Raw genomic sequence first — 27,759 nt, forward strand, 5'->3', positions numbered from 1 at the left:
GCAGGGATAATAATAGCCTCTACTCAGGTTGGGGTAAGATAAGATATGTAAGGTGCCTAGCACAGAGCCTGGCACACCAGTAGTGCTCTGCCTCTCCATCTAGCCTCTCTTTCAATAGTGGGGTCAACTAGTTGTCCCTGGATATCTAGTCTACAGTGATGCTACCCTTGGTTCTTAGTTGGGTATGTGGCTGCCTAGAATGGAAACTGCATTTCCCAGTCTCCTCTTGCACCTGGGTCTGGCCATGTGAGTGTTTTAGCTAATGGGATGAAAGTGGAAGTATCATGTGACACCTTTTGGGACCTTTCCTTAAAAGAAAACTGGTGCAGATCCTTTGCCCTCTTCTTCATCCTTGTCTTCATCCACTGCAAGGGATGCATATGTGACAACTGGAGCTCTAGCCATTATCCTGAACCATGAGGACGAGAGTCATACCAAGGGGTTGCTGGAGTGGAAAGGGCGTGGAAAGAGCCACATCTGGAAGGTCTTTGTGGAACAGAGCTGACATACTAGCCTTGGACAATCTTCTCTGAGGCTTATATGGGGATTTCTGTTACCTAAGTCAAAACTGATCCTACCTGGTACAGAAATCTTTCCCCCTTAAAAGCAGCTGCTCCGTCCTTGGCGTCTGCTTTATTTGCTCTGAGTTATCTCACCCTTTCCCATGGCTCTACTTACCATCAGGGGTCTTTTCTGACAACTTCCAAAAGTGTCTTTCTGGTCCAGCCCTCTTTCCTAAACTCTACTCTCACATATCCAACCCAAGTGCCATATCTAATTATTCATTACACAAACATCTTTTGAGCACCTACATGCTCACGATGTGTCAGGCAGTATGCTGGGTGAATCAGACACAGACCCTGTCCAGAGGGGGAATAGGCAGGTAAACGAATGCTGAGTACAGGGCAGTCCCTAGGAGGGGCTGCTAAGCCATGCTGGGCAGTGAGGAGGTCATAGGGAAGAGCTCCTGGCAGAAGGGACATTGAACCAAGCCCTGAAAGGAGTTAGACAGGCAGGTGGTTAGGACTGAGGTCATGGAGGTCTTGTTGAGACCTATTCTCAGAATACCGGTGAGCCACAGAAGATTCCTAAGCAGGAGCTGAATGGACAAAGACTAGTCGGAGGAGTGAGACTGGAGGCCAAAGAAGAGGCTGCTGCAGCAATCCAGGTGCAGCAAGATGGTGGCCTGAGCTCACATAGAGGCAGAGAGCCGGTGAGAAGTGGATGGTTTCCAGCCATGTTTAAGAGGCAGCGTCAACAGGACTGGTTGCCGGGAGGGGTAGGCTGGGGTGACTCCCAGCTTTCTGGCTCCCGACTGAGACAGGGACACAAGAGGCCAGGTTTGGGGGAGTGACATGGGGCTCTGTTTTGGGCAGGTGGTGGGGTGAGGTGCCAGAGGATTCACAAGGGAACTTTGCATGATTGAACCAAGAATTGGTGAGCAATCCCGAGGAGAGGGATGGGGGTGGGCGGAGTCCCCAGGAATTGCCCCTGTGAAGGTCAGAACGTCCTATTGAGTTCTTTCCATCCCGTCTGCTCCAGCTAGGCCATTCCTGCCGCCTGTTCATAGAGCCCTTCCCCAAACATGAATCCAACTATGACCCCAACACTCTGTGATAAACCACTTCGCGTTTCCCCTACCCCCCACCCAGCAGAAGGCTCAAGTCCTGAGTCTCCCATTCTTGGCCTTTTTCCCTGGCGCCCAACCTCTGCCGCATCCCTCAGTCGCGGATCTCACTTTGCCCCTCACCTAGTAAGCGCCGCGCATCTCCACCCCCAACTCCCCACCCGCGAAGCGCCCATGCCCCAGCCAGGCCGAGACGGGAGGAGACAAAAGGTTTGGGGAGGTAAGCACTTGGACCTCGCAGGCGCGGCTAAGAGGCCCAGACCGCGGCTTGGAGGGATTTGGGGGGGAGCCCAGGCGGCCTTAATTGGGGCGACGGGGGCGTGAGGAGGTCCAGCCCCGCCGCAGGGGGAGGGGCCCCTCTTGAGCCCTTACCCGCCGTGGCCCCTCCCCTCCAGGAGCCGGGCAGGAGTCCCCGGCACTGATTGGGCGGCGCCGCGGGCGGCGGAGCCGGACCAATGAGCGAGGGCCGGGCGCGGCGGCGAGCGAGGGAGGGAGCGCTGTCTGGAGGAGCGGCGCCGGCAGTCTGAGCTCCGCGATCCCAGCCCTGGCGAGGCGGGTGGGGCGGGGCGCGAGCCGCGGGAGCGAGCCTGGTCGCCCGCCGGGCCGCGGAGACTGTCGCCGGGCGCCGAGGTAGGGGTCGGTGGGGAGGGGACCAGGGGCAGGGAGCGGGAGGGGACGAACACCTGAACGTCTGCTCGGCTGAGCCTGCAGGGAAGAGGGACGGTCTATGAGGCCGCGTCTAACGAGGGCAGCTGGGACCGCATCGGTGCGGGGATCCTTCCCCCTTTTGGGGGGCCGGATCTACTGGGTGCTTTCCGGAGCCTGCTTCTGTCGGCGCCGGCAGCCGCGACCGCATCTATGCGGGCGCCCCGCCGTCTGCGTCCCTTCCCCAGCTCTAGTCTGCGGGACTGCGTTCGTAACCCGGCGCACTACCCACCCCCGCCCCAGCTGTGGGTGGGAGGCCGTATCTATGCGGAGTGGGCCCAGATCTGTGCACCCACGTGTGGATCTGCGCTGAGTGCTCCTCCTACACGGCCCTCCGCCGAGTCTTCCTGCAAGAGCTGGGGAGAGGCGGAGAGGGGGTGGATGAATGGGACAGATGTGGCGGGTGGCTTTAGCTGCGCAGTCCTCCCCTGGATGGAGCGGGGTGGAGGGGGGCGGCGAAAGCGGGCGCTGCGGCCTCAGGGGCCTGATAGGCACAGAACTGGTGGCTGGAAGGGTGCACACGTGCGCAGGGACCTGTGTGTGGTGTTTGGAGGTGGGTGTGTGTGTCACGTGGACACGAGTGTGCCTGTGTGTGTGTGAGGGGAGTGCATGACTGGATGGAGTGGTGTGTGAGGGCCGATCACATGGACGTGGTCCTCGGCGTGCGCCTATCTGGGGAGGCGTCTGTGTGTGCCTTGAGGGTACAGAGGTGTGTAGAAAAGGTTGTGTCCCAGGTCACAGGACTATGTCTTGGTGGGTGCATATGCGGCTGTATATCTGCCAAATGGGCTGGGGAGTTGGGAGGAGCACGCAGCTTGTGTCCTTGAGGATGCATTGGCCCCCACACGGGCCCTCACTCCTCATTCGGCAGATACAGATTGAACACCCACTGTGTGTCAGACTGTGTCCTAGGCCCACAGACTCTGGGGACCTCTGCCTCCTCCTTCGCCTCTCTCTCTCTCAGTACCCACAGCAGGCAGGGGGATCATTTTAAACCTCATCCAACTGAGTCATTCCCCTGCTCAAAAGCATCTTCCCGTTTTTGAGGCCTCCTGGTCTCTGTCCACGAACCCCTCCAAGGCCAAGCCCTGAGTCTCAGCCAGAAAATGGCTTTCTGTCATGCATAGTGAGAACTTCCATCCACTCCCCCTCTGAAATCCTTACTCAGTGGTCATGAAAGAGCTTACATGCCACCTCCTCCAGGAAGCCATCCCTGGGACCAGGCACGGCAAATGGCTGGGCCCTCTCCTCTGGGTGTAACTCTGCTCGCCTGGGTACCTCTCACATGCAGAATCCCAGTCCAGCAACATTAGCCTTCTTGCTGTTCCTCAGACAGTGCGAGCACCATCCCACCTCACAGCCTTTGCAGTGGCCGGTTTCTCTGCCAGAAATGCCCTTCCCAGATGTGCACACTGCTTGCTCCCTCACTTTCTTCAGATTCTACTCAAATCCTGCAGAAAGGCCTTTCTGACCACACTGTAAATAGTACCCCCCCCAGCCCCTCACTCTTGATCCCCCTTAAATGACTGTATTTTTCTCCATTGCACATACCACTTGACATATCATCTGTTAATTATTGCCTTTCTTGTTTGTTGCTTCTTGCCCTAACTAGAAATTAAACTGCATGAAAGCATGGACTTTATGGTTCACTGCTTTATCTCCCAACACCTAGCACAGTCCCTGGACACATATATAGCAGGTACTTATTGAATATTTGTTGCATGAATGAGTGACTCTGGATTTGGATCCCAGAGGTCTGTGTCTCTGGCTGTTCCCTAGCCTATGAGCCCCCCAGTATGAGGCTAGGCCTCCTCCTCTTCTGTCCTCCAGATTCCAAGTTCCTGGAAGGCCAGGTGTGGGAGAACTGTGACCATATTTGCATGTTAGAAATCTTCCCTCTAGCGACTGATGTGGAGGAGGGCTTGGGTGGGTTCAGGGTATGAGCCTGGAGGTGGGGAGACTGTGTGGCAGAAGCAGTGGGAAAGAAAAGCAGAGATCTAAATCCTGATTTTGTAGGGGGTCCGACTTAGTAACCTCACCCAGCAGTGGGGAGACGAAGGAGGGCTCCCGGAGGAGGAGATATCTGAGCTATCCTCCAGCAGCAAAATAGAGGGAGGTGTGTTCCTGGCAGAAGGCACAACTTGTACAAAGCCCTGGCAGCGGAACAGAGTCTGCAGTTTGGGAAGCCGCGAGTGGTGCGGTGCAGCCAGAGGAGAGAGTAAGTGTGGGGCTAAGGGAGCAAGGATGAGCAAAAGGGAGAAGATGGGTGATACGGAGGGCTCCCGGGTTTCTGGAGAATTGGGAGGATGATGGCATCCACCTCTGTGACAGGCACAGAGGAAGAGCAGACTTGGGGGAAGTGCCAAGTGCAATGGGGACTCTGTGGGTCTGAAACGCCCAGGAACATTGCAGGAAGGAGGCAGCTGGCTGGAAAGAGTGGGGCTGGAGGTGCAGACCTGGTGTGGAAGATGAGGAGGGGCAGAGATAGAAGGTGATGCCTGGAGACCATCAGCCAAGATGTGCTGAGGAAGCGCTGAGGGTTGCCGTGCGAAATTGGGTGCAGGGCCCACCTCGGTGCTTGGGGCCTCTCCGGGGATGATGGGAGGGGACATCCTCACGGTAGGCATCCTCAAGCATGACTTGGCACTAGATGCCTGGGCCTCCCTCAAGGAGGACTGAGTCATCCCGGGCGGAGGCAGGAACTGCAGAGGGCACCCGTTGCCAGGGCCATCCAGACACTTGTCAGGAGCATAAACACGGCTCCTGTGAGGCAGCCTGGCGATGTCAGGGCCACCTTCTGAGTCTGGCCTGGGTGGCCTGACCACCTCCTTGCAGCTTTCCTTTCTGGACAGTGTTTGGATGGCCAGGGCCGTGTCTTCTCTGCCTGCATGGTAGCTGCTCAACCTAGCCCTGAGATTCTCAGCAGCCTTCCAGAACTCACAGTGAGGTCTGAGTGGTACCTGAAGTCATCCCAAGAGGGGCTGCTCGAACATTTGGACAAAAGCGGGATCTGCCTGCTCTCTGGTACTCTGGGTCTCGTCTGAGAGACCCAGGTGGACGGGGAACATCCTGAGGAGGAAGCCAGGCCAAGTAGGCATCTGGGGCCAGGGTCTGCATGTTGGAAGTAGCCAGATGCCTGGGGGTGGGGGGATTCCCTGAGGGGGTTATGTGCCAGGCCCTCCTGGAGCCAGGGGGCAGATATGGGGTTGTACGTTGTACATCAAGGCTCTCTCTCAGCGGCTTCTACATGTAGATACATCTTAGCTCCATATCACTCAGGCACAAATTGCTTCTCTAGCCACAATCTCATCTACTTCTATAGCCCTGGGAGTTGGCAGGATGGCAGCCTCTTGTCTGATTCACATGTGAGGAAACCGAGGCTCCAAGAGTCTCAATGACTTTTCCAAGGCAACATGACCCAAGTCTGGGAGGACAGGATTACAGTAGCTTTTCCCAGTGAGAGAGGGCCTGAGTCTAGTCATTCTTGGCTAGCAGACTAAGCTGGTTCCTGGGGGACTCTCCATGCCCATAGAGTCCTTGCTGGGCCTTGGACCTCGGTCCTAGCCTGTCTGTCCTTTTGTTTTGTTTTGTTTTAAGTTTATTTATTTTGAGAGAGAGACAGAGAGCGAGCGAGCATGCGTGTGCTTGTGCTCACACAGAAGTGGGGGAGGGGCAGAGAGCGAGAGGGGGAGAGAGAGAATCCCAAGCAGGCTCTGCACTGTCAGCACAGAGACCGACATGGGGCTCAAACTCACGAACTGGGAGATCATGACCTGAGCCCAAGTCAGACACTTAACAACTGAGACACCCAGGCGCCCATGTCTGTCCTTCTATTTGCCCACATAGCCCCCATTTGCCTCCACAGTCAGTTGCAATAAAGTGACTACTGAGGCCTCAGCTTGGGGAGGGCCTTGAGAGACCTTCTCGGTGGCCCCTCAGAGAGGGGTGGCGCCTGCCCAGGACACACAGCCCAGCCTGGTGGACAGGTGACCGTGTGGGAAGTTCAGACTTGACCTTCTAAGATCAGGTTCCCATGGTCCCCGTGCAGCCACCGCCCCCCACCCCAATTCTGGAGCATGCGTACACGAGGACCTAAAGGCACCCAGTGCACATTAACACATTTATCCACCTGTGTAGAGTTCTATCTCCCTGCAGATGTGCTTCTATGTGTGGACTCCCTCCCCACCCACCCCAGACATACACATGACCCCGGCCCACATCCCTGCCTGTACAAGTTCTCTCACATGTGGCCGCACATTCTCTCACGTATGGACACATGCCCTCAGATGCATAGCCTCAGGTGCCAGGCGCCGTTGCCCGGACATGAGGCTGGAACCTGGGGCCTCCCCAGTGCCTCCTGCGCAGACATGCTTAGTCACCAGAATTTGATCCAGGGAGGAGGGAGGGTGGAGGGCCTGACGTCAGCCCTCATAGCCGCCTTGTGCCGCCTGCACATCCATCTGGGCCACAGCGTGTCCTAGGCAATCACAACAACAGCAGCACAACAACTCACTTTTACGGAGCTTCCGCAGTGACAGGCTCAGTTCTGAGACTGGTACGGACAGGATTCACACGTTTATGCCTCACAACTACCCAGGGAGGTGAGACTGCTATTAGCCCCATTCTGTAGATGAGGAAAACTGGGGCACAGAGGTGAAGTCACCTGCCCGTGGACCCAGACCAGGAAGAGATGGGGACAGCAGCCTGGCATCAGAGCCTGGACCCTTAACCAGGTAATAGGGCCCCAGGGTGGAGCAGAAAGACTTCTGCCTTGGCTTTCTGTGTGAGCCCTTCCCTGGCCCTTGCTGGACCTCACTTTCCCCTCGAGAAAAGAAAAGGAAGGGCATTAGAGGAAGCTGGCTTCCTGCTGGGATAACAGCCTCAGGGAAATCATATGCAAATTTTATGGGCCCGGGCCACCTGTGGCCGCTGCTCTTCAGGGGGCTGCAGACCTAGGGCCGGAGCTCCTGACATTGATTCATTCCCTACGAGAGACTGGGGCCCCGGGCTTGTTGGGGTCCCGTTTCTGACGCTGCTTTCCCGTGTCGACTGGGGACAGCGCTCTAATGATCCCTATGGCTACCCCTCGTTCATTCAACACACATTTATTGAGCTTCTACCATGTACCAGGCACTGCTGCAGATCCCGATGATCTCATGGAGACGAGGCAGACAAGAGCCCTCATCTATGGACCTTATATTCTAGTAGGAGGAAAGAGTCCTACAGGGTGAGGGTGACGGGCAACAGAGTGGGCCATCTACACGGAGTGGGCTAGGCCAGCCAAGCTTGGAGGGCTCCTTTCATCCTTGGCTTCCTCCTTCCCACAAGTGGCCTGGTTCCTGAAGCCTCCCTGATACTTCCTTCAATTGCATACACTGTCCCTCTCATCTTTTCCAGGGAGGACCCCTTAACGCTTCATCCCTACTCACCTTCCTCACCTCCTTCAGAGAGGCCTTCCTGATGTTCCAGCGCTACCTGCCTCCCTCACCTCCTTCAGGGAAGTCTCCCTGATGTTCCAGTCCTACTCATTCTCTCACTTCTTCCAGGGAGGCATCCTTGATTCTCTGGGCTCACCAACTGCTTCCTCATTCCTCTAGGTCCAGCCTTCATGTCTTTTCCTATTGCCAGTCTGGATTCCCTTCCCCCTTCCTTTCTGCATGTCAGCATCAGCGATACCACCTCTGGGTTTCCACTCATTCAGCCCACCGTACCAAGCACAGGGCTTCTGGATGACACCCTTGCCCACAGTCCATCTCTAGGGAATCTGGGAAGATTGGCCCTAGGGAATCTGGGAAGATCCTGTGTCCATGGTACAGATGGAGAGGTTGAGGCTCAGACTCAGGAAGGAGCCCACCCAGGACCCCACAGTAGGCTGACAGGCAGGATTAGAACCCAGCTCAGGCTCCTCTGTGGCCAGTGGGCTCCAGTGAGCCCTACCTGCTTGACATCTCTCAAAGCAAGATGATGGGGGCACAAGGGTGACTTACGTTCTTAAAGTCACTGTGTGGGTAGAGAGGAGGTTACCACCAAACAGGAAGGGCAGAGGGTCAGGAGTCCACTCACTTCCTTTTCCTGAGAAGATGCTGAGTCTGGCCCAGGAAGGGGGAAGGGCACTGGGCTGGAGTGGGGCCACTGCTCAGCCTAGAGCAGATCAGCGATGGAGGCCCAGTCTGAGGGTCAGGGTTTAGCCTGGGGTCAGGGTTCAGCCCAGGGTTGTGGTAGAAGGTGAGGGCTGGGTTAGAGGTCAGTTTGGGGTTCAAGCTGGGGTCAGCCTTTGGCCCCGAGCCTGGTTTGGGGATCAGAATGTAGTGGGGTCAGGGTGGGTGTAAGGTCAGGCCACGGAGAACATCTCAGTCTGAGTAGCTGTGACAAATATTTGGGGCACACAAATAAACTGGAAGGAAAAACCAGGAAAAATAAGGAGTGACCTTTTAAATATTTATTTTTGAGAGAGAGAGAAAAAGAGAGTGTGTGCACATGAGCAAGGAAGGGGCAGAGAGAGAGAATCCCAAGTAGGCTCCTCACTGTTAGCACAGAGCCCCAAGTGGGGCTCAAACTCACAGACTGTGAGATTATGACCTGAGCCAAAGTTGGACACTTAATCAACTGAGCCACCCAGGCACCCCGGGAGTGACCTTTTAGTTTAGTGAATTCTCTCTTGACAGCCACCAAAGCAGCAGCCCCTCCCCTAAAGGACCCTCTCCTAGGCTTCAGGCTCTGCTGAGGCAGGGAAGGGAGTAATGGGGGATGGGAAACTCGCTCTGTGGTCCTGGAGAGGCCTTCCTGGAGGGTAAGTGACTGGTTTGGAGTATCAGGGAGGCCTTTGCATTACCAGTGCCCAGCTCAGCTTCCAGGCAGCAGCACTGGAATGCTCTGCAGTCCAGGGTGGGGCTGGTGACTCACTGGACTGTCTGCTGGAAGGGGCCTGAGCTGACCCTGGACTCTGTTTCTCCCATTGCTGCTGGGCCTCCAGTATTCTGCCCATGTCAGTCTGTCCTGACTCCAGAATCTCGGATTCTCCCTGCTTCCCTGTGAAGCCAGCAAGGCAGATGTGACTATGCCCATTTCACCAATGGGGATACTGAGGTCTAGAGGGCTGCTGTGCAGCAGAGCCAGATGAGTTCCTGGAACTCCTTCAGTTAGCAGGGGCAGACCTGACTTCGGATGCTGGCAACTCAGGCAGGGGGAACAGGGAGGGCAAAGTCATGAAGGTGGGACCAAAGGGCCTGGAAATCTGACCTCTTTAGTCCATGCTCAGGATTGAAGCCTTCTCTGTCCTCTTTTTTCAGGTTCCCAGTAAGGCTGCACAGAGGACCCCCTTAACTGTGGCAATGGAAGGGGGCCCAGCAGTCTGCTGCCAGGACCCTCGGGCAGAGTTGGTGGAGCGAGTGGCAGCCATTGATGTGGCCCACTTGGAGGAGGCAGGTGGTGGTCCAGAGCCTGCCAGGAATGGCGTGGACCCTCCACCAAGGACCAGAGCTGCCTCTGTGATCCCTGGTGGTGCTTCAAGACCCCCACTAGCCCGGCCCAGCCTTTCAGCCAGGAAGTTCTCCCTGCAAGAGCGGTCAGCAGGAAGCTGCCTGGAGGCCCAGGCTGGGCCTTATGCCACAGGGCCTGCCAGCCACATCTCCCCACGGGTCTGGCGGAGGCCCACCATTGAGTCCCACCATGTGGCTATCTCAGATACAGAGGTTGGTGGGGCAGAGCTAGGGGGTGCTCACAAGCTTTTAATAGTCCTAAATGAAGATGTTTTTCTTTCTGTGCCCCTGCTGCACAGCTGTTTAGCCTTTGCTTTGCATACCCCCAGAGTTGAGGAGCCTGCTACCTCACAATATGGCTCTTCCCACCAGGGAGCTCCTTCTGAGCCAATCACTGTTAAGTCCCACCATTCCTATCCCTAGGCCAGGCCTCAGAAATAGGCCCTCCCCTTGTCCCCCAAGAAGTTCTCTTAGAAATTTGAAGATCGATAGTATGTCCACCCTCCCCACCACAAGTCAAACCTAGCTTTAGCCCCCACTTCTAATCCTGCTTCTTAGAGTCTCCTCTGACTCAGAAGCTGCCAGCATGCTTCCAGTCTCTGTTCTTACTTCTGCTCCTCTATCCCACTGGCTCTGTTTTCCACTTAGATCTGACAGTGAACCCTAGTACCGAGCAATCTACCGATTGCAGAGGCTGAGCTTCTTATACCTGAGCCAGGGCTGTGGTCTCCTGTCCCCAAGGCTCTCTTCATCTTTCTTGTCCATGCAGCCAAGACCTTGCATTCAGCTACTTCTAGAAATACTTGCTTATGCATTTCTCACAGATTTAGGTCTCCCAGACCCCAGCATCCAGGCAGGAATCAGTGTATTTTTCCTTCACCACTTCCTAGGGAGTAAAGTACAGCCATGGCTCACCATTCATGTTTGCAAACATGAGTGTGCAAGCCCTCTTGTCCTTTTTCGTGGCATAGGGATCACCAAGTTTCCCCATCCAAACATGAAAGCTTGATGAGTGGGGGGGGGGGGGGGGGGGCTGGGATTGAGGGGCCCAGAGCCAGGATTGGGCCCTGAACAGGCTGCTGAGGTGGGATCAATACTGCCTCTGGATTAAGCTTCACCTGATGCTTCCCTTTCCCCTCCCCACCTCCCCTCCCCAGGACTGTGTGCAGCTGAACCAATACAAGCTACAGAGTGAGATTGGCAAGGTAGGACTGGGACAGGCAGTGGGGACTGTTCTCTTGAGGCTTTGGGTAGGCAGCCTATCAGGATCCTCTGCTTGGTAGTTCTTTCTCCCTGGGAATGTAAGGCAGAGCCGGGAAGGCCCCAGCTCAGAAATGAAGACAGTTTTGTCCTCTAGGAAATACCTAAGGTGGGGTGGGAAATGATTCTCCATTCCTGATTCCTTAGTTTTTGATGGAAGACAAAGAGGGTCTGAGGCAGCATAGAGCTGCATCGAGCCAAGCAGAGGCAATTACCAGGAACAGCAGTCCTCTTTCTGTCTGACTGAAATGTATGCCTGCTGGTGGCCAGCTGGTGGGGGTGGAGATGGGATGAGGGGGGAGGGAGCCAGAGCTGTTCAGGCTCCCCATTCCCTGAGCTAGTCCTGGAGGAGGTTGCCCTGTCCAGGCAGGGCTGACCGGTGCCTATTTCCAGGGTGCCTACGGCGTGGTGAGACTGGCCTACAACGAAAGTGAAGACAGGCACTATGTGAGTCTGGGGATGGGAGGGAGGTGTTGCCCCAGCCAGGCCCCAGAAGCCTGGGAGGTGGGCAGTGGCTGTGCTGGGAAGACAGAGGACAAGGCTGCCTCTAGAGGGAGTGGGCTCCTGTCCCTAAGGGAATGCAAAAGGAGTAAGCTTCTTGAGAATATGCAAGCAGAGGCTGGACCTTCTGAGAGGAGCGCTCCAGAAAGGCTTGTTGGGGAAATAGGGTAAGGCTTAGACTCAGATATGGTCACCTCCTAACCCAGCTTAACCACACCTAGGCCATACTTTCAGTTCTGGTGGCAGTCACCCACTGGTGATTGGACCTCCATCCACATGTAACCAGCCTGTTCTAGCTCCTGGTGGCTGCACACAAATGACATTTCTACCCCTCCCTCCTCAGGCAATGAAAGTTCTTTCCAAAAAGAAGTTACTGAAGCAGTATGGCTTTCCACGTATGTATCTATTGGGTCCTATGCTTGGGAGCTCCTTGCTTGGGGGCAGAAGAGGAGGACACCTCAGTCCCTCACTATTTTTTGTTAGGACTGAGGAGGACACCTCAGTCCCTCACTATTTTTTGTTAGGACTGGGGGTAGAGGTGGGGAAAGCATGAGCAAAGGCCTGGTAGTGGGGATGTGTTTGGTGGGTTGGGGACAAGACCATTGCAAGATTCTTGCTTGAAGCTGGTTGTGGGGCCAAGGTGAGGCCCAGCCTCCTGCAATAGGGGCTCGACTCCCCTTCCTGGTCACAGGTCGCCCTCCCCCAAGGGGGTCCCAAGCTACCCAAGGAGGACCAGCCAAGCAGCTGCTGCCGCTGGAGCGAGTGTACCAGGAGATTGCCATCTTGAAGAAGTTGGACCATGTGAATGTGGTCAAGCTGATTGAGGTAGGAGGCAGTGGTGAGTGGGTGGGAACTCAAGTCCTGTGAAGCAACCTGTGGTGCTTGGGGACACTCAGCACAGACCTAGGGTTCCCACCAGATACTCCTCCCAAAGTATCTGTGGCTAAGGCCTCCAAAGACAGAGCTAGACTTGGGGTGGCAGCTATAGGGAGGCTTTAGGGTTCAGTTCAGGCTGGTCTGCAATATTCTCAAGGTCTCAGTGAGGATAAGGGGCTGCCCAGAAGCAAGAAGTGAGCCCCCAGTCATGGCAGGAGGAGAGAACAGCTGGATGTCACTTGGTGGGCCAGGGTTGGGGGTCAGTGATTTTCGAGGCCTCATCTGTCTGGGGCCTACACCGTTCCTGCTCCATTGTCCAGGGAGGCTGCACAGCATACTGGGGTCCTCAAGCCCTACCACCATGTCTGTTCCCTCTGACTAGGTTTTGGATGACCCAGCTGAGGACAATCTCTATTTAGGTGAGTGACCCAGCTGTTCCCAAAGCAGCTTACCTAGGGTCAGTCCAAGGCCTCCCCAGGGACACATATGACCTTCAAATGGGCTGTATGAGCATGTTCTCAAACCCTGGATTCCCTTGCCCAGCCCTGCCAATCCAAACTTAGAATACCCACATGGATTCAATAAATATTCCCAAGCTCCCACTCCACTGATCAGAGAGACAGTGGATCAAGTACGTGCACGAAGCAGGCTATGTGATATGGGTTCCCAGACCCTGTATGATAGCTCTGTGCCTCAGTTTCCTCACCTGTAAAATGGGGGATAATATATCTAACTCATAGGGTTGATATTAGGAGTAAATGAGTCATTATATACAAGATTGTTATTAATGTTGTTATTATTTAAGTTCACGGTGCCTGATTCATGAGTTTAGAGGCCCTCCAGAAACGGGACAGAAAAAACACTGGGCTTAGAAATTAAGGTCAAGGCTTTAGTCTTCACTCCCTGTCCTACTTGCCTATCTGCTGTGACCCTCAGGGAAATTCCTGCCCCTTCTGCAAGCCTCAGTTACCCACCTCCTTCCCAAGAAAGGAATCCATGGTGAATCAGGATGAGGCAGATCCATAGTAGACCAAAGTAGACCATACTTTCACCCATTTATTTCCTCTGGGACCCTTGTCCCATCCATCCCTCAAGTATGCCTGGATGTCTGACCCTCTCCTACCTTCCAGAACAGGGAGGGACCTTGGCATCACCTGCTTTGCAAGCCTGGCTGCATCTTACTTACTTTTCTTTTCTTTTCTTTTCTTTTCTTTCAGTGTTTGACCTCCTGAGAAAGGGGTGAGTTCCCCATCCCAATCAGGCAGGTCAAGTCTAATCCAGGCCTTCTTCTCCCTCCCTATGCCCTTAGTCCCAGGGTCAGCTACTCTAGGAGAAAGCAGAGACCTAGGCCCTACCCTTGGGGAGCTCTGATCTGGGGGGAAATGAGAGACAAATAGGGCAATTCTTTGAAGTCTGTTGGGGGTCAGTGAGGCTGGAATATTCAGAGAGTTCTCTGGAAGAGGGGGTGGGTTTTGAGCCAGGTCTTGAAGAACTGGAAAGATTTTGAGGGAGGAGTGGGAGAAGAAAGGAGTGTTTCTCAAGCAAATATGTAGAGATGGGGCTCTCACCTGGATTCAAGTCACAAAGAGTTCTTTCAGCTTTACAAGTTTATGAGTTGGGTGGGTGGGACTCCATTTGCTCCCATTTACAAGAGGGGAAGCTGAGGTTCAGAGGGGGTAAGTGGCTTGCCCAAGGTCACACAGTGAGTCTAATTCATGTCTGCTCTATTTGGCCTTCTCACAGTATTAGCAAAGCAGCAGACTTGGGGTAGTGGGCATAGGCCTGGGTGGACCCTAGGCCCTAACTGTCAAGACCTTAAATACAGGGTATGGCTTGTGATTGCCTCTCTGCGGGGAGTAGGGGGCTGGGAGTAGTATCCCTTTAAGACTCAGAGCTTTTCAAACATTTTTGACCTTCATCGAAGTAAGAAATATAAGTTTTACATTGTCATCCATCTCTGTAATTGAAACCAAAGTTTTACAAAACATTACATGTCTTTATCACATATGATGTACTCTGATAAATTCTACTTCATTAGAAAATTTTTAAAAAGCATTAGCCAACCACTAAATTAATTTCATGACCCTCTATTAGGTCTGGACCTACAGTTTGAAAAACACTGCGGTAAATGGCATCTTTGCAACAGTTTGGTTATAGAGAAGTACTTAGTAGAAGGAATACCAAGCCAATCAGAAATTAAGATAAAGCTAATTTGAAATTATAATGATTGTAAGGGGATATTTGTGTCTATGTGTTTTCAATGTTTCATTATATGGGAGAAAAAGCTAATGTCTTGAGTTCTGGGGAGGTGTTTGAGCATAGAGGGCTCCCGGGAAGTCCTGAGGGGCCTAAATGGCCCAGCCCCTGTCTCCCTACCAGCTGTCTGCTTTTACTCATTATGATTCAGCTGAACACCCCTCCTCCCCTCCCTTTCTGTAGGCCGGTCATGGAGGTGCCCAGCGACAAGCCCTTCCCCGAAGAGCAAGCTCGCCTCTACTTGCGGGACATCATCTTGGGCCTTGAGTACTGTGAGCGAGGGTCTGCTTGCCCCTTGGAACGGGGGACGGGGGGCGGGGGGGGGCGGGCACCGGAAGGGTAGAGCCCGGGCTGAGCTAGCTCTTAGCAGTCCTATCAGTCAGCGCTGATCTGCCAATCAGCTTCGTTTGGGGGCGTGGTGTGGACTGTGGGAGGGGCCAGAACCTCCCGGATTGGAAAAGGGAAGGGAGTGGTGGCCGGTTTCGCTGGGTTTGCACCAGGTTGTTCAAGTGGAGCTGCGCCTTGGGTGTTCTCGGTATCTCTTCTGCTGAGTTATTAGTCAAGCTTAACCTTTCTGCAGGGCCTCAAGAGATGTAGGAAGGAAGAGATTTATGTCCAGCTGCTTGAAGAATAGTCTGTCATGCGTCCTGTGGATGAGGAAGGGTGGGTTTACTGTGAGGGCTCAAAGGTGATGAGAGCTCAGGAGGGAGGATGTTAGCTTAGCCTCTATCCCTGGAATTCACTTATTTACTCATTCATTTACTTCTTTTTTTTTTTTTTTCACTTGCTTCTTTCATATATGAATACCTACTAAGCGCCAGCTAGACGCCAGGAGATTGACAAAGACCCAAATGTGACCTTGAGAATCTCAGTGTAGCAGAAGGGACAGGAACCTAAGCAGGCAGATACAGTGCAGTGCTGGCTAAGGCTGGGGTGGCACAGGGCTGTCAGAGACTGAAGGGAGGCTTCCCAGAGGAGGCCATTTGTGACCAGGGTCCTTAAGGATAAGTAGGAGTTCATCGGCCAGGCTTGAGGGATGGATGGGAGAGAGTATGTCAAGCAGAGAGAACTGCATAGCAGGGGCACAGAGAGGAGTGGGCATGTCCTATTTAAGAATGGGGAGACGTAAAATCTGGTTGAAGCATGGGGTGGAGAGTGGTGAAACACAAAGCTGGAAAGCTACTCAGGCCATACCAGGAGGGCTGGGAATACCTCCACGGAGGACTTTCATGACTTCATTCTGTCAGCATTGTAAACCGCTGAGGGCTTTGAGAAGGGAGGGGCATGATAGGATTTGCATCTCAGAAAGCTCGGCAGCTGTGCAGTGGCTGAATGAAGGACAAGAGGTGAGGAAGGAGGCTTTTTCTACAGCCCAAGTGACAGATGGTGAGGCCTGGATTAGGGCAGTGGCAGTGGGGAGGAGACATGAAGGAGGTGAGGGGGGGCAGCACTGGATGACAGGCTGGTCATGGGGAGGGGAGGTTCCTCAGACATTGAGGGTTCTGGCCTGGTTTGGGGAACAGGAGTGGTGCCCATCTCTCTCAAATCTTAACTGGATTTATCAGGAGCATATTCTCTTCCTAGGGGAACAGGGTGAGGACCTATCTGAGGTATCAGGAGCCAGGATTGTCTTTATCTCATTTGAGCCACTCCACTGCCCTCTAATACTCTCTTTGCACATATGGGGAAACTGAGGCACACAGAGAGGAGGGCTTTGCAGAAACTCTCAAGGGTTTAGAGTTATGGGAAGGGGGCATTTCACCCTGGATGTGATGAGTGGTGGGCACAACCCTGTACCAGGTTGGCTTCCACCCCTTCCTGTCCTGGGCCCTTTTCTTCAGCTCAGTGCCTTTTGTTTCCCATCCTCTGTTTCCCCCATCCCAAAACAAGCTAATCCCATCTGGCTTTGGAGTAAAGTCTTGTCAAGACCCAGCTAATCACAGTGAAGGGCTTCCCAGAGCCCACTGGTCAGAACCACAGGTTGGACAGGCAGATGAATGGAGGCATCAGGTGCTGAAGACCTTCCTTGTCATTCTGGTCCTCAGAAGGGAAGATGAAGGCTGCCTGGGGAAGGCTCCATGGTCAGGGGGCCCAGACCTGATTCTTGTAGATGGGCAAGTGTAGCAATGCAGGTATGAGAAGCAGTCACATCTGGAATATATCTTAGAAGTTGAGCCCATAGGACTTGTTGATTGAATAGGATGTGGTGTCTGAAAGAGAGAGGAGTTGGAGATGATCCTGAGGTTTTTGGCCTGAGCAACTGGTAATGTGCCATTAACCCGATAGGAAAGACTAGAGGAGAAGCAGAGGTCTTCTGTTTTGTTTGTTTGGTGAGGGATGGGGAGGGGGTTGCAGACAGCGCAATCAAGTTCTGAATTAGATGTGTGGTTGAGAAATTTTGAGAAATACATTAGATGTCTGCCGGATATCCATGTGGATAAATATCCCGGAGTTCAGGGGAGAGGCCAGGGTTTGAGATAAGAATTTGAGACCGCTTTCCGTGGTCAAATACACAGTCCCTTGAGCCTCTGCACTCTGATGGGTATGTGTCAAATCTCTTGAGTGCATCAGGCACATAAGAGGCAGTCACTAGAGGAACATTGGTTTGGTTGTTATTGTTGTGTGACACTCACTCCCTTTGCCCTTCATCTCCGCCTCTCCTCTCTTCTTTCCTCCTGCCCTTTCCATCTTCCCTCCTCTCCAACATCTTGGGGACTGCTGATCCAGAGGAAAGTATTTGCTGAGGTAGAGCCCGTAAGTGGGTGACTGTGGGGTAGAGTCAGTGCCTTCTCTAAGCTGGGATGTCTCTGGCCATCTCAGCCTGAGCTTCCCATCTTTTCCTGGCACTGCTGAACCCAGGAAGCAAGGTGAGCTCTCAGTCCACTGGAGAAGGCTGACCCTTACCCCAGCCATGTTCATCCTAGCAGTCCCAAGGCTTGGGATGCCCTCTCCCCCTGATGCTCTTCAGCCCCGAATCCCTAAGCCCGAGGCAGTACTTCTGCAGGATACCCCACTATTCCACCCTAAGTCCGAGGAGGAGGAACGTTTCCGACCTGGCTGGGTGGGAGAAGAGACTGAGAAGAGGTTTTGACAGGCTTTGGGACTGCAGACAACATGGGGAGGGCCAGAGATGGCCTCTGGAGAGGCTCCCTTCCCAATTTCCTCTGACAGCCCCTTCAGCAACAAGGTGTCTTGATTGCCACAGGGAGCACTGCACTTGGAGTCCAAGGACTCCAGTCCTAGCTCTGCTTCTGACATCCTGGGCTGGCTGTGATGTCACTACTGCATAGTGGAGCAGAGGGCCCTGAATTCTTTTGAGGTCCTCACGAGATGAGTGTGTGCATGGGCTAGGATAGCCCCGCTCCTTCTCGCCTAGAGTTTAAGATGGGCTTCCCTGGCCAGGCGAGGGCAGGTGGGGGGGGTTCCAGGCAGTGGCCCCCCAGGCCAGCACTCAAGCTGCCTCTTTCTGCAGTGCACTGCCAGAAGATCATCCACCGGGACATCAAGCCGTCCAACCTGCTCCTGGGCGATGATGGGCATGTGAAAATTGCCGACTTTGGCGTCAGCAACCAGTTTGAGGGGAACGACGCTCAGCTGTCCAGCACTGCTGGGACTCCAGCGTTCATGGCCCCCGAAGCCATTTCTGATTCCGGCCAGAGCTTCAGTGGGAAGGTGGCTTCTAGGACCTAGGCTGAGTTGGCATTCAGGTGGAGGGGTGGAATGGTTTGCAGTGGAGCCTCATTTCCAACCTGAGGGTATCAGAGTCCTTATGTCTCAGGCGTGAACACTGAACACAGTCCTCTCCTTCCTGTTTGCCTCCTGAAGTCTGAGAAACTCCCCATCTTTGGCTTCCTGTCATTTTCCAGCAGGATGGCCCCGGGTCTCCACTGCAGATATTTCCTGCCAGCTTCTCTGTAGGGAGCACTGGGCTGGGCTGTGGAACAGACAGAGCCCAGATGGCCCAGTTCTCTGTCCTTCTGGAGATGGTGAAAAGAACAGGAGAGCTCGTGTTTGGGAAGAAGTTGGAGGCTCCTCTCAGACTTTTTGGAGACGGCAGGGTTTGAACTAGGCCTTGAAGAATGGGGAGGATTTGAGCATGAGATGGAGACCACAGAATGTACAAGAGCACTGAGGAGCATTGGGAAGGGGGCATGATGGGTCTTGGGCAGAGTTTAGAAGGCCTGGAAGTTTGTGCTTCCTCCTAACTGACAGAGGCAGTGGGCAAAGCTTTCTGAGCAGAGGGCTGCAGTTCCTTCTGTTCCCCTGGCCACATGCCTGTTCCCACCTGTGGAGTGCTGGCTGCCTCACTGTGCCTCTGCCAGGGAGCCGATGGTCAGGAGGCATTTGGACATGTGTGTGGGTGTGGAGCTCAAGAGAGGTCAGGGATGTAGATAGAGATTGTTTTCAAGAATTTCTAATTTTGATGTAATTCCAAATTTACAAAAAATTACAACAATAGTACAAAAAAAAACCCCTCCCATGTATCTTTTTACCCATGTCACCAATTATTGACATTTTATCCCATTTACCTTTTCACCGTCTCTCCCTATATTTATTATACATGTATTACATTTTTCTGAACTGTACGAGAGTTAAGTTGGAGACCTTACCCTCCTTTATCACAGTATAGTTTGGCAGATATTTTCTAAGAACAAGGACATTCTCTTACATAACCTCAGTACAATGATCAAAATTAGGAAACTAATCATTGATAAAAGACTGTTATCTAATCGACCTTATTCAGATTTCATCAGTTGTCTGGATACTGTTCTTTAATGCCTTTTTTTTTTCTTTCTGGTCCAAGATCTCATTCAAAGTTAGTCACTGCGTTCACTTGTCACATCTCTTTGGGGTCCCTTCATCTGGAAGAGTTCCTCAGCCTTTCTTTGTCTATTCTGACCTTGACATTTTTGAAGAGAACAGTCCTGTTACTTTGTAGAATGATATCAGTTTGCATTTGTCTGGTGTTCCCTGGTTGGATTCAGATTGAATCATCTGTGGCAGGAATATGTAGGTAGACATTTGAGAATCATTCACATAGGAGAGAAAGTGGAAACCAGGAGAGGAGGTGGGGTTCCAGAGGGGGAAGATGTAGAGAGAGCACATGTTAGAACCCAGGATATGGGGGAACCGTGAGGAGCTGTGGAGGTGGCCAAGGGCCAGGGCCTTGGGGTGGGCAGGGGCTGTTTCTGGTGTCAGAAGAAAGGTGGATGGTGGCTTCTCCAATGGAATATCAGGAAAAGGGATGACGAGCTAATTTAGTGAGTATAAGGTCAATACATAGCATGGTTTCTGGGGTGCATCTGTGTCACAGGTATAGCAATGTGACCCTGTAGGTGAAGGAAGTTTTGCACCTATTGAGTTGGAACTGTATCTGGTTTGGGTATGTGACAAGGGGACATGGAAACCCTGAGAGGCCGGGACCTTGTTCTTGTCAGCCCTGTGTCCCTAGTGCTCAGCACAGGGTCAGGCATGGAACAAGTGCCTGGGAGTGTTTGTTGAGTGAATGTATGACTGAGGAAGGAGGGTCCCAGCATGCCCTCTCCCATAGCCCATGGGAGCTAGGTGAGCAAGGGGTGTTGGTTCCTTTTGGGGAACTGATGCGAGCTGTTTCTTCCTAGGCCTTGGACGTGTGGGCCACTGGGGTCACATTATACTGCTTTGTCTATGGCAAGGTGAGTGTTGGGTGGGCTGGCAGAGCTGCGTGGGCCCAGCCCCTTGGCGCCATGGGCGGGGCCAAGCTGAACCAGGATGAATGATAGCTGCAGGCTGTCATTTCCTTTGTGTCCTAAAGTAAAGCGACTTTTGAAAGGAGCCACCTGACCCAGAGAAGACTGAGGGAAAAGAGGCTTTTTTCTTTTTTCTCCTGACCCTTGGAAGGAGATCCATACGAAGGAGTCCCGGACAGCAGACATCCCAATGGGAGGTGTAGATGGCGGTATTGCCATCTTCCCGCCAGAGTGCTCCCTGTCCTTCTGGCCCTGATGCCATTCATTCTTTTGTTCATTTGCATGTTCATTCATTCATTCATTCTGCAAATTGTCCTTGACTCTTGCTCTGGGTCAGGATGGGCCTTGGGAACACTCAACATTGACTTAGCCAAAATCCCTGTCCACAGGTGCTCCTACTCTAGTGACTGCACTGAGAGCCAGGAGGGAATCTCAGTGAACATGTTCACAAACTCCAAGCCCTGGGAGTGGAAGCCTTTCTGCAGGTGGCTCTATGGCCAGTGGGTACACCCAGCCTCATAGTTCCCTCAATGACTCATTTGTTCAGTTAGTGTTTCTTGAGCACCTACTGTATGCTGAGCCCTGAACAAGTTAGACAGGGTTCTTCCCTTCTACTAAGGAGCGCAGAGCTGCCCCCCACTTCTGGCCACACCAAGAAATGGGGTCAGTCCCCCAAGGCAAGTCGAGGCTCTGGGCCTGCATCCTTTGTCTGTTTTTACACCCCACAGTGCCCGTTCATCGACGATTACATCCTGGCCCTGCATAGGAAGATCAAGAATGAGGCCGTGGTGTTTCCCGAGGAGTGAGTTGCCCGTGAAAGGGGGCTCCTGCCCACCCCCAGGGAGGCATGTCTGAGTTGTAGCAGAGCATTTGCCTTTTGAAGGCCCCACCCCAACTTTCTGGGGGTGCTGTTCCCTGGGAGGGGCTCCTGAGCAGATGGAGGGGTGGGACTGTAGAGCAAGGTCTCAGAGACATCTAATCGGATTCCACTGTACAAATGGAACTCTGAGGCTGGGAGTTGGGCAAGAATGACCCCAGGTCACACATTCACACTACTCCTTCACTAAAGGCCTGTGTGGGGTCAATGGGCATCAACTTTACACGGACCCTGGAATCATGGGGAACCCCTATCTTCCCCACATGGGGTAGGAGGGCTTCAAGATCCCAGTTTGCTTCCCCATTTCATAGATGGAAAAGTAGAGCCTCCAGAGGGGAGTTATCAGTGGGTCTGGGATTTGAAGCCACTCCCTCCTCCCCATCCCTTCATTTGTAACTGGGGTCTCTGAGCCAAGAGGGACTATTTGGAGAGGTCTCCCTGCTCATCTGTGGTTCTTCTGGTTATGATATTGGCTACCATGGCTCCTTATTTTTCAGGCCCTTCTGCCATCTGATCAAAGTGCCCTGGGAAGGTCAGAAACCAACCTGGGCATTGTCCTCAATGATTCCTGCTCCCTCGTCCCCACTCCCTGTCTGGTCCCCGAGCCCTGTTGAGTCCACCTCTTCTGTATCTCTTGACTCCATTGCCACCTGTGCCCCTGACTGGTTCTGTCCTTGGATTTATCTAGCTACCTTCTCTTTGGTCTCCCTGCTGCCAGCCTCCCTCCAGTCCAGCCGCCAGTCAGGCCAGGGTGACCCTGATGAAGCACAACAAATCTCACCATATCTCCTGCTTAAAGTTTTTCCAAGGCTTCCCAAAAGCCTGCATGAAGAGGCCATTCCCTGACCCTGGCATTCAAGGACATCTGGGTTCTGCCACCTGTTCCCCCACAGCACTAGCCAACTAGACTCCACCCCTTTTTGCCTGCCTCTGTACCTTTCCTCCTGCTGCACCCCCTGCCGGAGGTCTCTTTCTTCCCATCCCAAGAGTTGTAAATGGGATTAAATATCTAGGACAGCAGAGGGAACCAAGGTCAACAGTCCCAAGAGTGAGTTCCTTCTCTGCAGGCTTGGATGGATGGGCTCCCCAAAAATGTTGGTAGCAAAGAAGCCTGGAGTTTGGGCAGAAACAGTCAGGCTAATGTGGGGCTGAGTGTCCTGCTCCCCCTTCCCCTGAATCTCTCATCCCTGTCCTCACTCTTGTGGGTAGCAATGTGCCAACCCGCTAACCTCTCTGGGCCTAAGTTTCCTCCTCTGTCAAATGAGAGTATTTCCTGGCTACCTCCCAGGCAGAGGAGAGGTTAAGATGGTGAGCAGGGTGAAGGCCCCTGGTGTCCCATAAAATGACTTTTCTCACTATCCTCACCATCTCTGCACTGAGAGGGTATCCAGTACCCCTGGACCGCATTTGTATTTGTGGCCCCTGCCTCTGGAGGAGATGGCTTTACTTCCTATTCAGGAAAGAAGGATATCCATCTACTTATTCTGAAACTCTTTCCTTCTGCCTCAATACCTTCCTGCTCTCTGAGAAGTGAGGGTTGGGTGTGTCTCTGACCTGGCATGTACTATTCAGGGAATCCCAGAGCAGGTGGGGATGGAGAGGTGGGCAAGAAAGAATCCTCACTGACTGTCTCTCCCTCATCTCCTTCCTTCCCCACTTTTAGGCCAAACATCAGTGAGGAGCTCAAGGACCTAATCCTGAAGATGCTAGACAAGAATCCTGAAACAAGGATTGGGGTGCCAGACATCAAGGTTGGGGAACCAGAGGTCTTGAGCTGGGCTGGCCTTGGACACAGCAAACAGGCCTCAGTATCTCCTTCTAGAGAGCCCTACACCAAGTCATATGTATATTGGGTTTGGATTGGGAGTTTATGGGTGTTGGGTCCCCTCAAGGCGATTGCTGATAGAATGCCCGTGGTATTCTTTGCTGACTGGGTGTCTGTCTGACCTCTCTCTGTCCTCCCACTCCACAGTTGCACCCCTGGGTGACCAAGAGTGGGGAGGAGCCCCTTCCCTCAGAAGAGGAACACTGCAGTGTGGTGGAGGTGACCGAGGAGGAAGTGAAGAACTCGGTCAAGCTCATCCCCAGCTGGACCACGGTGGTAAGAGGGTGATGGGCCAAAGACTCCCTTATCCTGGGAGGGCCTGAGGAGGGCATGGTCATTGCCTGAGACTTGCTCTATGCGGGCCCTGTCAGGGGACAGAGGGCCATCTGGTCAGTCATCCCCAATGCTGATCTACTGGGGTGCTGCTGGAAGGCAGTGGGGAAAGAGGCCATGTTATTCAGCTTTGCAGTAGGGAGACCAGGAGGCTTGGTGAGGAGAGTGAGTGATTTAAAAAATATACTGCCCTCACCGAGGATCTTTCACCATGACTGGAAGAAATATTTTCTTCCTTCCCTCCTTCCCTCCTTCCCTCCTTCCCTCCTTCCCTCCTTCCCTCCTTCCCTCCTTCCCTCCTTCCCTCCTTCCCTCCTTCCTTCCTTCCTTCCTTCCTTCCTTCCTTCCTTCCTTCCTCCCTCCCTCCCTCCCTCCCTCCCTCCCTCCCTCCCTCCCTCCCTCCTTCCCTCCTTGCTTCCAAGCGCTGTACTTTGTGTCAAGGACATGACGCTAAGAAGGCATAGGAAGCGTTTGAATTGGAGAGGTGGCCCTGAGCTCTTTGGACCGCACCCATGTGCTCCCTCCACTCTCCTCTCACATTTTACTTTTTCTCATCTTTCTCTGGACATCTTCCCTGTTAACTGTTGGAAGTTATTCATGTAGCCCCTCGTGGCCACATGGGGTTTTGTGGAGGACACTGAGAACCATGACCTGCCCTGCACTGAGGTATCACAGTGAGTCAGAGTAAGCACAAGGCAAAGAGAGAGCTGGTACCTGTGCTGTGGGTACATCAGGCCTGTGTGCATTAGCCCTCCCTGCTTGGTCCAGGCCCAGCTAGGGACAGGTGGCCAGAGTCCTGCTTATTCCTGTGCTCCATAGAGCTCCAGGGCTCTGTGGTCTCTGGAACCAGTCAGCTCCCATAGGGTCTCTGCTGCTCCTTCCTTTGTCTTAGCCACCATTAACCACTGGAATAGCCTCCCAAGTTGTCCCCTGCTTCCACCGTCACCTGCATGACAGTTAGTGCTCAGCTCAGCAGCCAGGGTGGGTCCCAGTGACTGTTCATGTCACTTTTCATGTCTACCCTGCTCACGTAGGCTCCCATGTCACTCGGAGTAGGAGCCACAACCTTGACTGCCTGCACAGTCCGCGTACCTTCCGCCCCCATCTCCCTGTGGACCTCGTCTCTCCTCTCCTCTCTCCATTTGCTCAGCTCCAACCATGTGCTGCATAAGCTGCTGCTCCAGAACCTTTGCACTTCCCTTTCCTCCTGGGGGGTGCTCCTGCCCAGAAATCTGCAGGGCTCGCTTCCTCACTCCCTTCAGACCTTTACTCCAAAGTCACCTCAGTGAGAAGTGGGCCTTCCCTGGCCCCTTATCAAAAGTTCCCATCTCCTCTTTGTCCTTCCATATCCTCCTGCCTTGTTTTACCATTTTCTCCTTAGCCCGTATCACTAACTCATGTATTTTACTGATTTGTTTTATTTACTACTTGTCCCCCTAACTAGAACATAAGCTCCATAAAGGGCAAGAATTTTTGCCTCAGTGTGGCCCCTGCACCTAGAATAGTATCTGGAATATGCTAGGCACTTGATAAATAGTTGTTGATTGAATGAATGAATGAATGAAGTAAACAAATGACTGAATGCACCCCCATGCCAGGCATGTGTTTGTGAGTGTGTGTGTGTGTGTGTGTGTAGGCAGCAGCCTAGAACTGTCCTTGCTGCAGGAGGAGGGACAAAGTCAGAGAGCTGGGGTGCAGCAGCCTCTACCTGTCCAGGCATCTCCCCCAGGCTGCTGTGCGCTTCCTCTCTGCTCTGCCTGGCACAACCTCTCCTCCACTCCATGCTCCCCACCTTAGCTGTAAAGCATTTCCTGATTGCACGCCCCATGTCTTCAAGATAAAGCCCCCTTTCAGCCTGGCATTCCAGACCCTTCGTAGTCTGTTCCTGGCCTCTGGGCACCCCCACCAGTTATGCCAAGCTCCTCACCATTCCCAGAATTCACCTTTCAACATCACCACTCATGCTCTTGCCATTTCCTCTGCTTGGAATTCTCTTCCTTTCTCTGCTGACTGAAAGGGAGCCTCAGCAGGGCCACCTGGAAGCTGTGCCCTTAGGGAATCAGAGTAGAGGCTGCCAATGTGTCTGGGAGCCTGGGTTTCTGTGTTCCTCACTCTGACATGTGTGTCCTCCCCAGATCCTGGTTAAGTCCATGCTGAGAAAGCGTTCCTTTGGGAACCCATTTGAGCCCCAAGCTCGGAGGGAAGAGCGATCTATGTCTGCTCCAGGAAACTTACTGTCGTAAGTATCTGTGGGCTGAGGCCTGCAGGGTGCTCCCTGGGGTAGGGTGGGGGCTGTGTTATATCCCCGAGACTCTCACTGTCACTGGGCTGTGCAGGCTGAGCCTGGAGCCTGGGGACTCGCCAGGTCTCAGAGGAGGGCCCTGTTTACACCTCTGTCCTCAGCCCACGGCAGCCTGGTAGAGGTTTGCGGATAGGCCTCGTATCCGCTCCTTGTAGAAGGTTGCTTGTCTGTGGAAGGAGGGGCACTTCTGCTGACTCTTCCTGGCCCGGGGGGATTGTTAGCTGCCTTCCTGAGTGGCTCATGCTACCTCCAGCCATTGCTGAGGCCATGTGCTCAGTCATCACTTTGTAAATGTTTGTCCAGCAAGTATGGATGGGTTGGCTGATAGGGCCAGGGAAGAGATTCCCGTTTGTTGAAGGCTCCCTACTGTGACCCAAGCATGTACATTCACCACCTCCTAGGAGAGGTCAGAGAAGCAATTCCCCAAACCTCTGTGAGCCTTGTCCTCAGCTTTTCCGCCTTCTTCCACTAAAATAAAAGTCAGTTTGGGATGCCAACAAGGCCTGCTGGAGTTTGTGCGCAGACCTGCAGAGAGAAAACCCTGAGGGGTCCTAGACCAGAAGGTGGTCCTGGGACATTGGTTGCTTTCCTCTGGCCCATGAAGGATGCTGCAGGGAGGAGACGTTGTGCACCCCCACCCCCATCTTCCGCCCCTTCCACCCGCTGTGTGGAAAAGGCGTGCTCCCTAGAGAGGTGAGTGCCAGATGTTGTCTGCGTACCTCAGCCTGTCCAGAAAGAGTAGCACCACTTGTGCTGTGCAGGGGCCCACACGCTGGCTTCATGTGAGGCCACCCTTTTGTAAGTGGGCTCTTCAGAAGTGTCAAGTCCCATCACAGTGGGTGAGCTGGGGTCTGCTCCAGCCAGAGGTTGCTTGCACTCAGTAATGTCCATATACCAACTTCCTGCCCTCCAGCTGACAAATTTCCTGGCCAATGAAGTTGAGTTGGGGGGGGCTTTGGAGAGGCCTTGATGGTACTGAGCTTATTTTCAGTTCCCTGTCTCTTCAGTGAGGTGGGCAGGACTGGAAGAAGGGGTTCCCTGGGTTCCTCTAGCTCTGCAGGCCTCGAGGCTGGAATTGGGTTTAGTGTAGGAGATCACATATTTAACATCTAAATGGAGCCACTTTTGAGAGTGAAAGAGGAATCTGTTACTAATTATGGCAGGACAAAAGGCATAAGTAGGACCGTAATGAACAAATCTGGACATCTGGTAACTCTAGCTCAGTGCCTGTGATTCAGTGCCCCCTAGGGGTGTGAAAAGGCAGTCACAGGCTAAAGACATCTAGTCTATATCTGGCACAGAACTGGGACCCAGGAATAAAACCGAGCAAGGTTGTACTAATCATTGCCCTTTTATGGACACGTTAATGGGGAGAAAGGCCCTTTTCCTCATCTGGACTGTGAAAGGATTGGGCTTAATCCTTTTCAGCTATAAAATTCTATAATTCTGTGACCCAAGTTGAAATTTGAAAAGTAGGTTTTACTTCATCATAGAGTCCCAACATTTATCCTTGACAGACTCTGTTTGTTTTTTTTTTTAATTTTTAAGTTTATTATTTTTTTATTTTTAAGTTTATCTTGAGAGAGAGCAAGTGGGGTAGGGTCAGAGAGAGGGGAGAGATTGAACCCCAAGCAGGCTCTGTCAGTGCAGAGCCCAATGTGGGGCTCGAACTCATTAACTGTGAGTGAGATCATGACCTGAGCTGAAATCAAGAGTTGCACGCTTAACCGACTGAGCCACCCAGGTGCCCCGACTCTGTGGGTTTTTTTGTTTTTGTTTTTATTTTTAATGTTTTATTTTATTAAAAAAATGTTTTTAGCATTTATTCTTTTTGAGAGGCAGAGAGAGAGACATGAGTATGAGCGGGGCAGGGGCAGAGAGAGATAGAGACACAGAATCCAAAGCAGGCTCCAGGCTCTGAGCTGTCAGCACAGAGCCCAACACGGGGCTCGAACCCACGGACTGTGAGATCATGACCTGAGCTGAAGTT

General features: G+C 53.1%; 1 protein-coding gene across 4 annotated transcripts in view; it reads left to right on the forward strand.

The window, feature by feature from the left end:
- Positions 1–2,101: 2,101 nt before the first annotated feature.
- The window catches only part of CAMKK1 (calcium/calmodulin dependent protein kinase kinase 1), a 28,505-nt gene continuing 2,847 nt past the window's right edge, over positions 2,102–27,759 (forward strand). Inside the window, exons 1-16 of one of the 4 annotated variants that reach the window (XM_053211909.1) lie at positions 2,102–2,257; positions 9,622–10,023; positions 10,968–11,015; positions 11,464–11,517; positions 11,915–11,966; positions 12,263–12,396; positions 12,830–12,866; positions 13,665–13,686; positions 14,887–14,975; positions 18,176–18,375; positions 20,325–20,378; positions 21,161–21,234; positions 22,973–23,060; positions 23,282–23,410; positions 25,603–25,706; positions 26,374–26,462. In XM_053211909.1, the coding sequence (XP_053067884.1) occupies positions 9,664–10,023; positions 10,968–11,015; positions 11,464–11,517; positions 11,915–11,966; positions 12,263–12,396; positions 12,830–12,866; positions 13,665–13,686; positions 14,887–14,975; positions 18,176–18,375; positions 20,325–20,378; positions 21,161–21,234; positions 22,973–23,060; positions 23,282–23,410; positions 25,603–25,706; positions 26,374–26,458 (1,530 nt within the window). In that variant the 5' untranslated portion in view covers positions 2,102–2,257; positions 9,622–9,663 and the 3' untranslated portion in view covers positions 26,459–26,462. Of the gene's footprint in view, positions 2,258–5,530; positions 7,066–9,621; positions 10,024–10,967; positions 11,016–11,463; positions 11,518–11,914; positions 11,967–12,262; positions 12,397–12,829; positions 12,867–13,664; positions 13,687–14,886; positions 14,976–18,175; positions 18,376–20,324; positions 20,379–21,160; positions 21,235–22,972; positions 23,061–23,281; positions 23,411–25,602; positions 25,707–26,373; positions 26,463–27,759 lie in introns of those variants that run through there. The other 3 variants (XM_053211911.1, XM_027034735.2, XM_027034733.2) reach the window with 3 other exon arrangements.

Source organism: Acinonyx jubatus, chromosome E1 (assembly GCF_027475565.1).
Source record: "Acinonyx jubatus isolate Ajub_Pintada_27869175 chromosome E1, VMU_Ajub_asm_v1.0, whole genome shotgun sequence".
NCBI lineage: Eukaryota > Metazoa > Chordata > Mammalia > Carnivora > Felidae > Acinonyx > Acinonyx jubatus.